The sequence below is a fragment of the Typopeltis vanoorti genome, chromosome 2, assembly GCF_054136105.1.
Source record: "Typopeltis vanoorti isolate ZY-2024b chromosome 2, IOZ_Tvanoo_1.0, whole genome shotgun sequence".
NCBI lineage: Eukaryota > Metazoa > Arthropoda > Arachnida > Uropygi > Thelyphonidae > Typopeltis > Typopeltis vanoorti.
The window spans coordinates 41,939,321-41,956,766 of NC_143550.1; the positions used below are offsets into that span (position 1 = coordinate 41,939,321).

Genomic DNA, 17,446 nt, shown 5'->3' on the forward strand with positions numbered 1-17,446 from the left:
TATTCACTTTCTTCAACATCACCAAAATATCCAAAGAGGCAGCTGACATGTGCATGCATTACTAGCTTTGTTTAGTTGATTGCTACTATTTGTCTGAATTATGTTTTCAATTTGCAGTCCTTTCTTCATTTATCACCCTGAAGAAGTCACTGGTAATCAATCTACTTGTAGATGGTATTAACAACTATTAAGCCTAGATATTTAACACCATACTTGTGGCCATAAAATTTAATTTCAAACATGTACATTATGTTTGTTGTATATTTAGTGCATAACATTCTTAAAATTTATAAAATGTTACTATTTTCTAGTTTATAACCTTTCTTGTGGATTACACATATATTTATTCATTTATTTTATTTTATTTTTTATTTTTTTAAGGTTTAATTTTACTCTGGATACAATGAATATTGCTGCTTCTGCTTATGAACATTTCAGAAAAGCCCTCAAAAGGTTAAAAGTAAATGGAAAATGGGATATACATGAGATAACACTAAACATCCCACAGTATTTTAATTATGAGCGTGTGCCACATCTGGTAAGTTGTGGATTTTTTGTTTCAGTAATGTCTATCATGAAAAAACTTTCTAGACCAGCACTATTCACTGTGTGTGTGTGTGTGTGTGTGTGTGTGTGTGTGTGTGTGTGTGTGTGTGTGTGTGTGTGTGTACGCGCCCGACTTTCTCTCCTACAGCCCTGTAGATAGACATATAGAAAGATAGTAGTCGGAGGAGGGAAGCAAATGTTAAATATAGAAAGAGAAAGCAAACATTGAAATTAGAAAAAAAATAATAAAAATAAAATGGTTAATAATTATTTCATATTATTATTAAAATGTATAATATGAAATTATCTGAAAGAATCATAAAAAAAGTTTTCCTTCATATCTCACCCTAATTTTTAAGAGGGAAAAAAAATCCTAATTTCTTTATTAACCAAGTGCCAGTAATGTGAACTCTAAGAGTTGAATGTTGTTATTATACTTATCAAAATAATTATAGTCCCCCAAAAACACTTTATTTAAAATAGTTCATCTAAGGACAATTTATTGAACAACAGTTCTTGAAAAATGATTATGTAAAAAATTAATTCCAGAAAAAAAAAAAAATGGGAAAAGGCATTCCACTAAACTGAATAGTGAATTACAATTCACTATTCAGTGAATAGCAATTATTCATCAATTAATCACAGGCAATTCACCAATATTTTTTATAATTCATAGAAGCAGTTATTTTTTACTGTTACATTATTTTTACATATGCATCTTTAACTTTACTCAAGATGTAGATAACGTGGATTTCGTAATGATGCTTTTAAGAATTCTTTTTGTCCTATTTGAGATATTAAATTCAGGTCATGATTCTTTCTTTCTTTGCTACATTGTATTTTGACTTATTTTATTAGCTGCTGTTATCATGAAACAGATTGGGATCCACTCCTATAAACATTAGTATTTAATTAACTTAACTGGAAAATTCATATTAAAATTCCTTTTTTATTTATTTATTTATCATAATCTCAATGTCCTGATAAGTTTTAGTCATGAAGTTTGCCAATTTTAGCGTTTTTTTGTTTTGGTTCTATTAACCATGTTTTTATATATATGAGAGACGTCCAGAAAGTAAGTTCCATTTTTAAAATTATTTCACTGCAGCACTGTTGCAATGGTGCACATGCATGCTGAGTTTGTTGATTCCTTAGCAAGATGTTGGTGCCATTTTCAGACATTCTCGCAGCGTGTATGCTTCTTGGTGTGTGTTTTTAATGTCTAAGAAAATTGAATTGCCTGCCCACATGTATAATCGAATCGCCCGCTGCATGTGAAATTAGGTCAGTTATCCATTTCTTGAATGCGAGGAACATTAAAGCAGCTGAAATTCATTGGAAAATTATTGAGATTTATGGAGAACATGCAACGAGTGATTCAATGGTGCGTTTTAATGAAGGAAGGACAGGTGTGCATGATGATGAACGGAGCAGGTGACCATCTTTAGTGACTGACGATTTGTTGCGTTCAGTTGAAGAGAAGATTCGACAGAATAGGGGATTCACTATGGTGTCACCCTCACTGCAATTTCCAGAAGTTTCACTTTCATGTTTTCATGAAATTGTGTCGGAGAAACTGAATTATCGGAAATTGTGTGCATGCTGGGTGCCGAAGTTGCTTACTGAACAACACAAAGTGAATCGGCTGGGCAGTGCATTGGAATTCTTGACACGCTACCATGAGGATGGCGATGCTTTCCTGAGCAGAATTGTCACTGGGGACGAGACTTGGGTGTTGCATGCAACCCCTGAATCCAAACAACAGTCCATTGAGTGGAGGTGCACGTCGTCACCAGTCAAGATGAAATTGAAGACAATGGTTTCCACTCGGAAAATCATGTGTACTGTATTTTGGGACAGACAAGGAATTTTGCTGGTAGACTTCTTGGGTCAATGCTCCACTGTCAGTGTGAGTATGTACTGCCAAACTCTTAAGAAACTGCATCATGCGATCCAGAATAAACGACGTGGCATGCTTACCAGGGGTGTTGTTTTGATTCATGATAACGCCTGCCCACACACACACAGCCAGTGTAACACAACAACGTCTCTCCACCTTCGGCTGGGAACAATTCCTTCATTCCCCATATAGTTCTTTTCTTGTGCTAAGCGACTTTCACCTGTTCAAACATCTGAAATCTTTCCTTGGTGGCTGGCGGTTTCAAGACGACAATACGAAGTCAAAGAAGCAGTCAATACGTGGTTTGCGTCATAGGCGGCAACATTTTACAATGAAGGTATACAACTCTTGTGCGTCTCTGAACAATAGTGGAAATTATGTAGAAAAGTAGTGAAAGATGTCTACTTTAATTTCCAATAAATTTTTTTTTGTAAGTATATTTTTGTTTCTCTGACAGCCCATCGGAACTTACTTCACACGCATACAGTTCACCCTTGAACAACATGGGGGTTTAGGAGCATTGACTCCCTGCATTGTTCAAAAATTTACCTATAACTTTTGACTCCCCAAAAATTTAACTACTGATAGCCTATTGTTGACCAGAATCTATTTGCCTTACCAATAACATAAACAGTCGATTAACATATATTTTGTATGGTGTGCATGTGTTATATACTATAGTCTTACAATAAAATAAGTTAAAGAAAAGAAAATCAAGAGGCAGTGAAAATACATTTACTCTACTGTACTGTATTTATTGATACAGTAAGTTTATGTCATCTGTTTACAAGATGAATCGTCTGTCAGTACCTACATCAATATTATTATTATGACATGACACCTTAAATGAGTCCAAAGACTCATTGAGGGAGGGCACCCACTCCACAACTCTCCATCTCCACTACTCAATCCACCAACTACAGCAAACTGCAACTACCATCATCGTCGTCATCTATACCAATGCCATCTATTGCCCACCACCACCACTAGTATTTCCATAGACAATCACAAACGCGCATGCCCACAGCAGGATTCAAACCCACAGGCTGCAGAGTGGATTTGCTAACCACTCAGCCAACCAGGCTGGCATATATTTTCATATATGATACAAAACGCTGTATATGTCATAAGTATTATTAACCCTAGATATCAAAATTGGAAATATAATGTGAAAAAGAAATTATTCATATTTATTTACAGGTATAGCGATTCATGCATTGATAATGAAGCAGCAGCAATATGTTAATTGCTTTATGGTAGCCTAGTGCAATACGATTGTTTCACTGTACTCTAGCCTATACATTAATCAATGAATCTTTATAAAATTTTTATTTCATGCCAATGAATTAATTTAAATAATTAATGACAGTTAATTTTGTGCAGTTATGATTTAATATTGTATCTTTACGTCTCTTTAATTTCTCTCGAAGACTACGAATAATGCCAGGGATGGTCTGTAAGTGTGTGCATAAGTTTTGATAAATTTTAACTTTTTATAATAGATTTCTATATACTTTATGGTAGTAATTATAAAATAGACTAGTATCTACATGTATTTTATGCATTCACGACATACCTAACTTTTTCTTAAGTTTTTTGATATTTCTAGGCTAAGTGGTTCATTTATGAGTTTTATGAGATGAAGTTTTTTTACATTGGCACAAACCTCCAAAAGTTTTTCCAATATATTTATTCAAAAAAAAAAAAAAAAGCATATAAGTGGAACTGCACAGTTTAAGTTAACCAGCACTGTAGTAGTAAAGAAATTATTTTTCTTATCCTTTATTCAAGTGTGAATAATCAGTAAATATTTTAGCAACTAGGCTACTTGTATATGTAGCCAGTGTACTATGCATAAAAATGGCTCAATTATGCAAAAATTCTTGGTACTTTTGTAGCATTTCTTGCAAAATGGGTTTAAAGCAACAACAGCACAAAGTAACACCAATAACAATAACATCCTTTTGCTATAATTATTTCGAACACACATCAGTTGTTGCACCCTCTCATATAGAGTAGTTCCCATTACTCAAAATCTTGCCAAGGTGTGCAATCTTCAATTTTGAAGTTCCTTACTCTTCTATTTTCCCGAGATCAAAACTTGGACAGGAGGGAATTGGATCAAAACAAACATTTGAAGCCAACTCCTGAATGTTTTCATATCCCATAGTAACTAACCTGCATTGTAAGTGACATTGCAAGTAACTTTACAACTTATTTTTCACCCTACTTGGTACAATTATTGATAAATGTCTTATTTTTATGGTAATCATCCCAAAGGCAGAAGGTTACTAAAGTATTTTCTTCATGTGGCAGATGAACTGTGGGTTGGGAAGAATATTCATAATCAGACTTGGAGATCTGTGTTTTTATTTTTAGAAAAGAGAGTAAATATTCAAAACATGAATACAGAATGAAATTAGTAGCCAGGGAAGAAAGAAAAAACTATGTGCCGCAGTCATTAATATTTGTATATTTATATTACCTGTTGCAACTCTCATATTTTCTGTATGCAAATGTTTGTACTCATTTAAAAAGCACTCTGAGATTATTTTTAAATGAATGTAATAAGCTTTCCATAGCACTTAAAATGAAATACTTAATTATAATTTACTGCTATACCATTTTGTGACGACTAACCAGTTACAGTTAATGAATAAATTCAATTATTTCACTCAACTTGTAGACAGTGAATTGTTACGTGCTTGAATTATTAAGTAAACAAACATGGAAATCCATAAAAATGATTTTATTCTATTCTGTATTTTGAAATTACAGATAAAGAATTCTACAATTGAGAACTATGCAGCCACAATTCATCAGAAATAATAATACATCAGGTCATATTTTGCTTCAGTTCATTTGGATTCTCAGTTTGAAGTTTGTCAGTTGCTTATATGATCCCTTTTCTTGTGTATGTTAACAGCATTCACTCTAGCAAACATTTGGTGGCAAGGAGTCAATGTAAACTGTTCGGGTATGGAGTTTTTCTCTTTATTTAAAACTTTTCTCTTTTTTTAACTTTGTTTTTGGAGAAGTGAGCCCATTTTTCAGGATGAAAAACGAGTGTTTCCGAGAGGGAAAAACCTTGCAGCATCCGTCCAAGACTGTTTTTTTTTAGTAAAGGTTGGAGAAAGGCAGAGAAATTTATGGGGAGGACACATTGTCCAAATGGAGATTTTAAGAGAATAAAAAAATACATTACATGTTAAAGATAGAAAAAAATCTGCGCTCAATAACACATTACTATGAAAATATGGAAAAAAACCAACTTAAATATGTTAATATTGACAGAACAAGAACAGAACAGCAATGGGAGATCTCTTAAATATTGTTCTGAAATTGGGACACGAAGAATTGTTCAAGAAATCTCATTTTAAATTTCCTTGATCGTGTTATTTTGAATCGCTTCTCTAGACTCGTTGGCTTAAAGAGAATTGATCTTGGCCACAATTATTTGGATTGGATATTACAGTCTATAAAGAACCATATCCCATGAAGTTGGTGAAGGCAAAAAATTAACTGAATCTCTTTCCATTGGAATCATAAAAAAATATAGACAACTTTGAATAAATTAGGTTCCATTATTTGACCGCTGAATACCGATATTTTTCCCTTCCGCATGGGTGGTTAAATATATTGAACATGTGTTAATCACTCCAATGGCTTTACTTACACTTTTTCCAAGGTGAACAGGGCCTGAGGCGCTAGAGTGCTCCAGGGCTTCCTCCCTCTTGTTTGGGGGGCCTTAAATTGATCCTAATTTTTTGGGGTCCCCAGCTAGAGCTTCGTGTGCTTGTGCATAAGTACCATCCTGAATTAATTCCCCTCTTTTCCAACATCTTCCTTTATATTTAAATGTGTGAAAGATATAAGCAATTTAAACCGATGCCGTCTTATTTTGAAAGTTTCATATTGATCAAGATGAGGGTTTGTAAATTATAACTCGTGAACAGTATCACTTATCGGAAGTGATACTGTTCACAGTAAATTATAGTTTATCTCGTGAACAGTATCACTTATCGGAAAAAATTTATTGTAAATATAATTGGTAATCTAAATGTTATTATTATGTGACACGCCCAAGGATTCTACTTCACTCTGCTATAAACATCTGTCTTGCCTACTACTTAATTCTCCCACTACACACAACTACCATCAATGCCATCTACCACCCATCACTACCAACAGTATTGTTTGTCTATAAACTGCAGGTGTTCTGATGGACAATTTTAGCCTGTACATGGGATGAAAAAACCTGTTTCTGTGAGTAAAATTTAATAAGATAAGTATGAAATAAAATAATTACTTACTAAAAAAAGTTCAATAATAATTACTCGCAATTCATACATCAATTATTCGAGGTTTGCTTCTTTAAAATGAGGAATTTCTGAAGATCTTCAGAAGTAGTCCATCATTCTCATCTTGAAATCATGACTACTTAAACACCAGTTAGGTTGAAGAGAAAGAGAGAGAGTTAAGAAGCTGTAAATAAGATTGTAATCGAGTTGGCAGTAACAAAATGTTGATTAGTAAGTTCTCTTAAACCTTTATTTTGTATGGGACCAGAAAGTCCAATACAAGAGTCTAGAGGTCCCCGGAAAGAATTAAAAACCTTTACAAAATTCTTCAGAGAGCGGACAAAGCTATCATTTCTGGTCAACTCAAAAACAGAGTTTCTGAGTTATCAAACTATTCTTCCTTATGATAACAACATCAAATATTCATGCTGAAAATGGGTCCCTAGCAGTAACTCAGTTACTCACACTGACAAAAAAAAAAAATTGAATTTGCTCTCTTCGTAATGGAAGCCATTGCTGCCATACATTTCTAAAATGTAATTTAGTTATGATAAAGATCTACCTGAGATGTATTATTATATCATTATAGTAGCACCACAGCAAAGTAATATTATTATTACAATATTACATGCCCCGGGGTGCTTAAGGGTCAAAGCTGTATAACTGAGAGGAGACCTCCACATAGCCTTTAAAGGAATGCGGAGAACCGACCAGGGCTTCTGACCTAATGTCCAATCCTCACCTTCTCGTGGTGCACCCTGTTGGGTATCTACTTGGATACTGAACGGACGAGGATGGGCTGGCAATTTGGGATTTAGCCAACCAAATTGTATTCTTATTGGTTAAACCAAAATATAGAATGATGGTACAACATGACAAAATTTCATACTGGCTGGGGCGTCGCCCGGTTAAACAAGGCCCCCGTTGTTTTCGCCAGGGAACCAGGGCGAACAGCAAAAAGTCAGCTACTGGAACAAATCTGAAAATAAACCCCAACTCAACATCACCAGAGTTAAAGATCGGTACTATCAACGTAAGAAGCTTGAATGGCAAAGAAATGGAGCTAGCTGAGGAATTAGATAAGTACCAGATCGACATAATAGGGGTGACTGAAACAAATAAGACCAAAACTGGTGAGCTCTTTCTGAGCAATAAATACAAAATGTTATATTCAGGCAATGACAATCAAGGAAAAGAAGGAGTAGCCATAGTATTCAACACAAAATACGAGGCTAATCTTCTTGAATGGCAGGCAGTCTCAAGTAGAGGAATGTGGGCAAATATGAGAATGGGGAACTGGACAATGAGACTTATTTGTGCCTATGGTCCCACAGAAGGTTCTACTAAGGTAGAAGTGGAGGAGTTTTTTGAGGCTTTAGAAAAAGCAACTGACACAATGAAAAATGAAAAGTTGGTCCTTGTTGGGGATCTAAATAGCAGAGTAGGAAATGATTGTCAGACATACAAAAATATTTTGGGAAAATTTGGAGAAAAGTGCAAAGCTAATAATAATGGCAAATATCTGTTGGATTTCTGCTCAGGACATGGACTGGTCATTACTAACACCATGTTCCAACATAAAAATGTGCACAAATTCATGGAGAGAAGAGGCTAGGAATAAGAAAAGTCTCATTGACTATGTTATTGTTGATAGTGATGTTTTCTCCCTGGTGCAGGATACCAGAGTGTACAGAGGATTTGAAATTGGAAGTGATCACTATTTAGTCTTGAGCAGGATAAAATTGAATTTCATATTGAAAAGAATAACATGTAAGAAAGTTTTAAAGTGAATAAAAGTTGAGCAGCTCTCAGATGTGAACTGTAGACTAAAATACACAAAGATTATTGAAGAAAAAATGAAAGAGTTTGAGAACAGGAATCAAACCTTGGAGATTCAGTGGCAAACTCTGAAGAAAACATTGATTGATTCTGCCAGAGAGGCATGTGGTGAGGTTGTTTGTAAGGATAAAAAAATCAGAACTCCCTGGTGGACACAGGAAGTTAAAGAGGCAGTGAAGGAAAAGAAGAAAGCATATCAAAAGTTCCTGGCAAATAAGTCAGCTTTTGCTCTTAGAGAATATAGAGACAAATGCAAGAATGCTAAACACTGTGTAAAACTAGCTAAACAAAAGTCATGGGAGGACTTTGGCAAGAATATAGAAAATAAATATCAAGAAGGTGGCAAAATATTCTGGAGGTTGTTGAAGAAACTTAAGAATGGAGGAAAGAGTGCTGTAAAAGGAATTAGAGATGATAAAGGTGACATGAAAACGGGAGAAAAAGATATCCTTGAAGTATGGAGTAATTACTTTGAAAAACTGCTAAATGAAACAAGCAGTGATGACAGCACAGTGGTAAAAAACACTGACCAGGCATGCAGTCAGGAATACATATCCATACTTGAAGTAGAAAAAGCCATCAAAGGCTTGAAATGTGGAAAGGCAGCAGGAGTAGATGATATTCGACCAGAAATGCTGAAGTATGGTGGTATAAGAGTATTACAGTGGCTGCACTGCATAGTTCAGAAAGCCTGGACAGAGGGATGAATTCCCGATGATTGGAGTAGAGCTCTCATAGTACCCATATATAAAAAGGGAAATAAAACTGAATGTGAGAATTACAGAGGTATTTCTCTACTGAGTGTTCCTGGCAAGATCTATGCAAGTATACTTGAGAAACGGTTGAGAAGAATTGTGGAAGAAAAGCTTGGTGAAGAACAAGCTGGATTCAGGCCAAATAGAGGCTGTCAGGATCAGATCTTCACTTTACGACAAATAGTCGAGAAAGCATGGGAATATAACAAAGATCTGTATTTAAGTTTTGTCGATCTGGAAAAGGCATATGACAAGGTGCCAAGAGAGAAGCTATTCAATACGCTGCAGTTATATGGTGTGAATGGGGCATTATACCAAGCAATACTTAGTCTTTATTTGAGTTGTAAGTCAGCAGTCAGAATTGAAGGAAGTACAGGAAGATGGTTTAATGTTAAATCTGGTGTGAGACAAGGATGTACATTATCCCCTCTGTTATTCATTATCTATATGGATCACATTATGAAGGAAAGTGGTATTAAACATGATATCAAAATTGGAGATGTTAATGTCAGCTCTTTGCTTTATGCAGATGATGTTATACTTCTAAATAAATCTGCTACAAGTCTGCAAGATTCTCTGACTAAATTGAATAGCTGTTGTAATAGATATGGTATGAAGGTCAGCAATAAAAAGACAAAGACAATGAAAATAGGCAGAATCATTGAAAATGTCAACTGTGTTGTGAATGGAGAACCTGTCGAACAAGTAAAACATTTCAGCTATTTAGGCACGATTTTTACTGAAGATGGTAAATTCAATATAGAAATAGACAATAGAATCAGCAAAGCTGGTATGGTGGGAAGTCAATTGAATAAATTCATATGGAATAAGAGAGAAATTAGTCAGAACACTAAATTAGCTGTATACAAGACAGTGTTCAAACCAGTTTTAACTTATGGATCTGAGAGCTGGGTCAGAAGTAAAACACTTGACCAAAGACTAGAGACCACAGATATGAGAGTCCTGAGAAAAATTATAGGCGCGAACAGATGGCATCAATGGCAATATCATATTAAAAACGAGGATATTAGGAAAGAACTTGACATTGTCAGCATCCAGGAATGCGTTAGCAGAGCTAATCTCAGGTGGTATGGTCACTTAAATAGAATGGGCGAGGAAAGATTAGCAAAACAAGTGTTCTCTGCTAGGGTGGCAGCAAAACAACCCAGAGGAAGGCCAAGATATAGGTGGATTGATACGATACAAAGTGCTTTAGACGATAGAAATATAAGATCTGATTATGTTGGAGTCTTGACAAGTAACAGACTGATTTGGAGGAAAATTGTAGATAGGAAATTAATAATGATGTAATTTTTTTCATGTAGTACTATCATATCCTGTACACCCCTTGAGGGTACATGGCAGGAATTTGATGATGATGATGATGATATTACATGCCCCACAGAAACTTCTGAGAGCAGATGGAATAAAAAAGAACAAAAGCAACTTCACCATGGAATAAAAAAAAATATGATGCCGCTAACCTTAGAAAGTGTTCTACATAACAGCAGTTCAGGTTTGCACCTGAACATCAAAGCGAAGATTTGAGATGGTTAACACAGTATGATTGATAGAATGACAGTTTAAAGATTCAAATGCAAGGTGATCGAAATTGAAGAGAAAAATTCCATATCTATCTATTTAAACACTCATAGCACCTGTCAAGTTGCGTGATATGCAAATTCCATGTATTTAGTAATTACAACGACCTCTGGTGGTGTATAGTATAACTACTTTTTTTCTCAGATATTGCTTCGCATGACAACACAAGGAATCGTTCAAAGGTTTGCATCGTTTGAATCATTGGGGGCTGGGCTTCACAAGGGCCTTATACAGAACACTTTATATTACTAATAGGAACAACTTGACAATAATTTAAATGAATATAGAAAGCACAATAAAAGTACTAAAACATTTTCAAACAACAAAAAAACATCATAACTTAAATATGGATAATTATTTAACACAGACCAAAAGAAGAAAATTTAACCTTATATATTAATTAAAATAAACACCTTTACCATTTCAAGATTAAATTTGGTACAAATAAGCGATGTCTTCCGTTAAATAACTTAAGTTAAATATTATATAAAATACTTACATGAAACAATCACATCATAAAACAAACAAGAAAAGAAACCAACATAATAAAATAATATCTAAATTTCTTTATATTGAGAACTTATGAGATATACACTGCTCCCAAATCAAGAATGCTTACCATATAATATGTTACAGTATTAAGAAAAGTTTGCAATAACTATTTATGCGACCATCTCTGTATGTATATATACATTTCAGATAAGAATATCCAAATGTCTTTACCTTTGAGACGTTATCATCATTACATATATAATGCCATGAAACATTTGAAAGACACCATATACTAATTAACCACCTTACCGGCCATTATGGATCAAATACGCATCCTCATACGCTTCGTATCCATCATATATTTCAGTGTAATATCAATGGTATTACAATTTTAATATGCACTTTGCATCCATAGTAACTTTGACGTTTATAGACATCTTGGCCAGTAGCGTGGTTAAATGAGTGTGTTCGCACAGGTTACCATCTCTGTATGTTTATACACACTTCGGATAAAATTATCCAAATAAACTTACATTTGAGATGTTATAATTCTTACATATAATATGCTACGATACCAAGAAATGTTTGCTACTTATTAAATAAGTGTGTTTAGTTAGGTTGCTGTCTCTGTATGTAACACTATAGATAATAATATCCAAATATCTTTACCTTTGAGATGTTATAATTCTTACATATAATATACTACGATATCATCAAGCATTTGCAAGACTCCTCATACTAATTAAATGAATATGTTTAGTTAGGTTACCGTCTCTTTATGTATATACACACTATAGATAAGAATATCAAAATATTTTTACCTTTGAGACATTACAATTCTTACACATAATATGCTATGATGCCAAGAAACGTTTGCAAGACACCTTATACTAATTAAATGAGTGTGTTTAGTTAGGTTACCATCTCTGTATGTATATATATATCCTATAGATAAGAATATCCTTATCTTTGTTGGAAGTTTTTTTTACTTGACTATAAATTATTTATGGTTAGACTATAAATTATATATTTAGTTTAATCCTTTATCCAAGTGTAAGCAAACAAAGTTTGCACCTGAAGTATCTTCAGGAGTGGGGCAACTCTTGACAAAGGTGGACTGAGTTCTAATCACTTTCCTTTGTATCCCATAATGTAAAGCACATCTCCTTGCGGACATGTATAATGCTATGCATTTTGGGAAGGGTCACTACCCAGACCGGTTTCGACCTTTATTGAGGTCTCTTTAGTGGGAGCCAGACCCAGAGGTGATACCAAGGTTGAAGCAATGCAGAACTGATATTTTCATATGCCAGTTGCCAAAAGGTGTCACACCTTATCCTTCTCTAATCCAGAGTAATTTAATAATAAAATGTGACACCTTTTGGCAACTGGCATAGGAAATATGAGTTCTGCATTGCTTCAACCTTGGTATCACCTCTGGATCTGGCTCCCACTAATGAGACCTCAATAAAGGTCGAAACTGGTTTGGGTAGTGACCCCTCCCATAATGCATAGCATTATATATGTCCACAAGGATGGGATACTAAGGAAAGTGATGAGAACTCAGTCCACCTTTGCCACGACTTGCTCCAGTCCTGAAGATACTTAAGGTGCAAACTTTGTTTGTTTACACTTGGATAAAGGATTAAACTAAATATATAATTTATATACTTATCTTTGTGAGGTTATAACTCTTAGATATACTGCTGTGATACCAAATAAGCATGTAGGACATCTTATACTACGTAAGTGAGTGTATTTTTGTTTGCATGTCAGAATATACATAGACAGTTTAGTAAATAATTTTACCTTTGAGACATTACAATTCTTTCATGTAGAATGCTATGACGGCAAGTACGGTTTCATGCAATCTTATAATATTTAAGTGTGCTTTGGAACACTTTATACTATTTCATTGATAGTAATTCTTGTAGAAAGGCTTATACGCTGGTTAAACATGATAACTAAATACTTCAGGAATTGACAGCGTACACTAGAAATATAAATTAAATCAACTTTAATATATACTTTCCAATATTTCGGCAACGTCACGTTGCCATCTTCATGGGAACTTAAGATAAAGATACGTGCATGCAAGTACTACATAACAGCAAATGAGAAACGAAGCGAGGAAGCTACCATTTTCCTAAAGTCCTGATGGTGCCTAAAAAAAAGTTAGAGAAATCAACTTAATTTATTACATTACGTTAGAATGCTTACCTGTATTCTTCGTGTAGTCAGCATCAACATTTTTGGTTGTAGATGGACCTGTTTCCATTTTCTTTGAATACTTCTGTAGTGATATGATCACACATACAAACAACAAGTTCAGACTAAGCATATCCCTCTTGACTTTATATACAAAAATTTACCAACTGAGAATCATCAGAAATACCCCCCCCCCCCAGCTAGCTTACCATAAATGCTTTCAAGAGAACTTACCTACCTGAGAGCTCACTAATGGATGTGGGAACTGGTTAACAGCCTGTTTTCATCTAAGCAAGTAGTCAAACTATAAAATTCTTTCAAAAATATACCTCCTTTCCCAGACTAAACACAAAAAAGCTTTTAAGAGACCTAAGAAAAACTGATAATGGATCATGACCTCATCCTCAAAAAATGCTTTCAAGTTAATGAACGTTCACCCTCCTCGATTGTTTTTCAAAGGATGAACATACATACCTTCAGCTACCTTGAAAGGTAACCCTCCCCTTCAGTGTTTTGAAAGATCTCTGTAAAATACTTTTTTTATTGTTAATATATCATCTAGCATTATTCATAATTTTCCTAGAATCATGTTTGGAAAATTCAATCTATTTAGTAAATAATTGTCACAAGTTTAATAAACAAAAACATAATAATAATAATACATTGATATATGTTTAGATAAATTATATCCTCTTAAAATTTCAGGTAACACATCAAAATAAAATCAAAATCACTTATAAAAATACATAATTGTCTTCTTTTGATCTTTTCTATTAATGAGTCTGTATATTTTAGATCTTGTCTTACAAAAGTTCACTGTTGAAACAAAACATGAGATTAGTGATAAATCACAGAAAAGTGATGTGTAATTGCATAATACGTTTATTATTATTATTCGGTATCTCAATGAAGTTCAGAGACTCATCGTGGGAAACCCAAACTAATTCTTTTCACTATATATATAATAGATTCCACAAATTAGATATATCAAACTTGCTGTGGTTTTAATATTTCATTTAAAACTATAAATAATTATAGTTTTAAATGAAATATTAAATTTCATTTAAAATGAAATTTAATATTTCATTTTAAATCCCACTACATTTATAATATTTAAATGAAATATTATAAATGTAGTGGGATTTCATCTTTCGTTTATCAGTATTTCTTAGAGAAAGGCATATGTGTCATGTATTGCGTAATTCATTAAACTAATTTATATGCAATTAATTTATCTAAAGTGTGTTATGGTAACAAGAAAACTATGGTTGCACTTTGTAAGTATGTACAGGATTAAAATGAGCATAATTCTGCTTATTTCCGGGTGTTTCAAATTTTATCTGGAGAGAGAGCGGTAAAGAGAAGTGAAAATAAATGTTATAAATTAAAGCAATTTAGAGAACATTATATAAATCAAAATCCGATTAATGCTACGTTCGAAAATCCTGAAATATTAAAAAAGTAGTGAAATGAAGATTAACAGAAAGGCAAAACATACACTAATTATTATAACGAACATTTTTTTATTATTATTTAAAAGTAAAACAAACAGAAGAATAAACAGGAATAAAATAATTAAATGATGAATATATGATAACCGAATAAATGGTAAATTATAAATCTAGTGAGAAAACAAATAAACACAAAACAGAAGTAAACAATAAAATAAAAAAAGAAACTGCACCAAGCTTGAAACAAATCAGTGTAATAATAATAAATAAATTAATAAATAAAAAAAAATATATAGAAACCTATCAAAAAGCACATATTCGAAATTTATTTTTTGCTGTTGATGAGAACACGGGTTGAAATCTTAAGATTTTGACTTACTTGAATTTACGTGTGAGAATCTGTTTCAGTTTCACTCTGATTTGGAATAAATCTCAAAAGCACTATAAAATGTTGCTATAAATAGAGTATTTTGTAAGAAGGTAAATCACAAATTTGGATGATGTAGTGAAATTTTAAAAACAGTTGGAGAAGATGAGCCAATAATTACTTGTAGGTGAATACGAGAGATTGTGACTTGCTGAATAAAATATGAAAAAAATATATAATTTATATGTTACTCAAAGATTACAAAAAGATGTTTATTACATATAATTACTTGCAATTTGTTGTTAAATTACTTGAGTGTCTGCTTCTTTAAGATGAGAAATAACTGCACACAGCTTCTTCTGAAGTAGTTCATCCTGTCCATCATCAAAATTCTGAGGACATATCATAGCTCCAGTTAAGTGGGTGGGCGAAAAAAACAAAGTTAATAAGGTATTAAATGAGATCATAATAAAATTGCAGTTACAAAATATATTTAGTAGATTAAGCTAGTATTGAACCGGCTGGATATTCACAAAAAAAATTTTTGCCTAGCGAGGAACAAAAATATGTTAATTGAGATCATTACAAAGGGGAGGATATTGCAGTTAAAAAAAAAAACATAAGAAAACAAAGCTTGAAAACAAAATGTACTAATAATGAATTAGAAACATTGTTTTACGAAATTATTAACAGAGGTTTTCTTGCTTTGCTTATGACCATGAATTTAGTTTTGGTGATATTTAATCTTAATCCCATTTTTTTCACTCTCTTCGTTCACTAGTTTGAGAAGATTTTGAACATCCTGAATATTGTCAGCTAGGAGAGCTGTATCATCAGCATATCGAATATTATTGATGATTTCACAATTTGCATTTATTCCTTCCTCTCTTCCCTTTAAGATTTTTTGAAATATGGCCTCGTATGTTAAAAATGGGAAGTGACAGCACACATCTTGTCTTACTCCTAGTTTGATGTTAATGGAGTGTAATAATGTCATCAACTTGAACAGATGCCTTTTGGTTCCAATATAAGTTTTTGATGATCCTGATGTCTTGACTATCTAATCCAATTCTTTTTAATAATTCAATCATTTTAGTATCTTGGACTTTGTCAAATGCTTTCTCGAAGTCAATGAAGCAAATGAATACTTCCTTGTTTTGGTCACTCCGTTTTATTTTATTTTATTATTTTTTATTTATTTTATTTTATTTATTTATTTTATTTTTTGAGGATCAAAACTTGCCAAGGTGGTTGCTGATCTCTGATAGGAGATGGCACTCAAAGAAGAAGAAGATTCACAGAGGGTACTATAATAAGAGGTTTGGATCAACACAAAAATAAAGATCTCTTGGTTGCAGAGTTATCTACTGGTTATTCCTGGTGATAGTGACATCAATTATTCATGATGAAAATGTTTATCTAGCAGACACCCATGGAAGTGGGGAAAAACCTAGATTTACTCTCTTCCTCATGGCCATCTCTGCAACACAAATTGAGAAATCTGAATTGTACTCTCACAAAAGCAGGTTTTAGAAGAAATGATGAATGTATGCAACGGGAGACACTGGATGAAAACTCAGGATGGGCATTTCTAACAAAATGAAAGAATACATAGGCTAGTAAAATGGGATTATCCGAGAAACAAAATAGTTAGAGTCTAAAAACTTTGAAACAGAAATGAACATTGTTAAACCTTAATATTAAATTGCGAAAAATATTTCCCTGAGATATATGATTATCTTTATAGCAATGTAGACAAACCTGTGGGTGGGAATTACACTCAATATCACATATCCCCCTGGAATTCCTGAGAGCAGAAAGAACAGAAAAGAAGATTAAAAGCAAATATTAAATGAAACATTAAAACTTACACAACACCCAACATTATTGGGTAGAGTTAAAAAAAACCTTCAGAACATGAAATGTGAAAAAATCAGAACAAAAAAAAAAAAAAAAATTCGACATTACCTCAGAACGAGAGGAGA

The 17,446-nt window shown here is 33.3% G+C and overlaps 1 protein-coding gene across 1 annotated transcript in view; it reads left to right on the plus strand.

The window, feature by feature from the left end:
* LOC150108963 (methyltransferase-like protein 22) overlaps positions 1 to 17,446 on the plus strand; it is a 158,070-nt gene that overhangs the window by 110,448 nt on the left and 30,176 nt on the right. Inside the window, exon 8 of the mRNA XM_090404617.1 lies at positions 382 to 538. Coding sequence (XP_090260743.1) covers positions 382 to 538 — 157 coding nt within the window. The remainder of the gene's footprint in view (positions 1 to 381; positions 539 to 17,446) is intronic.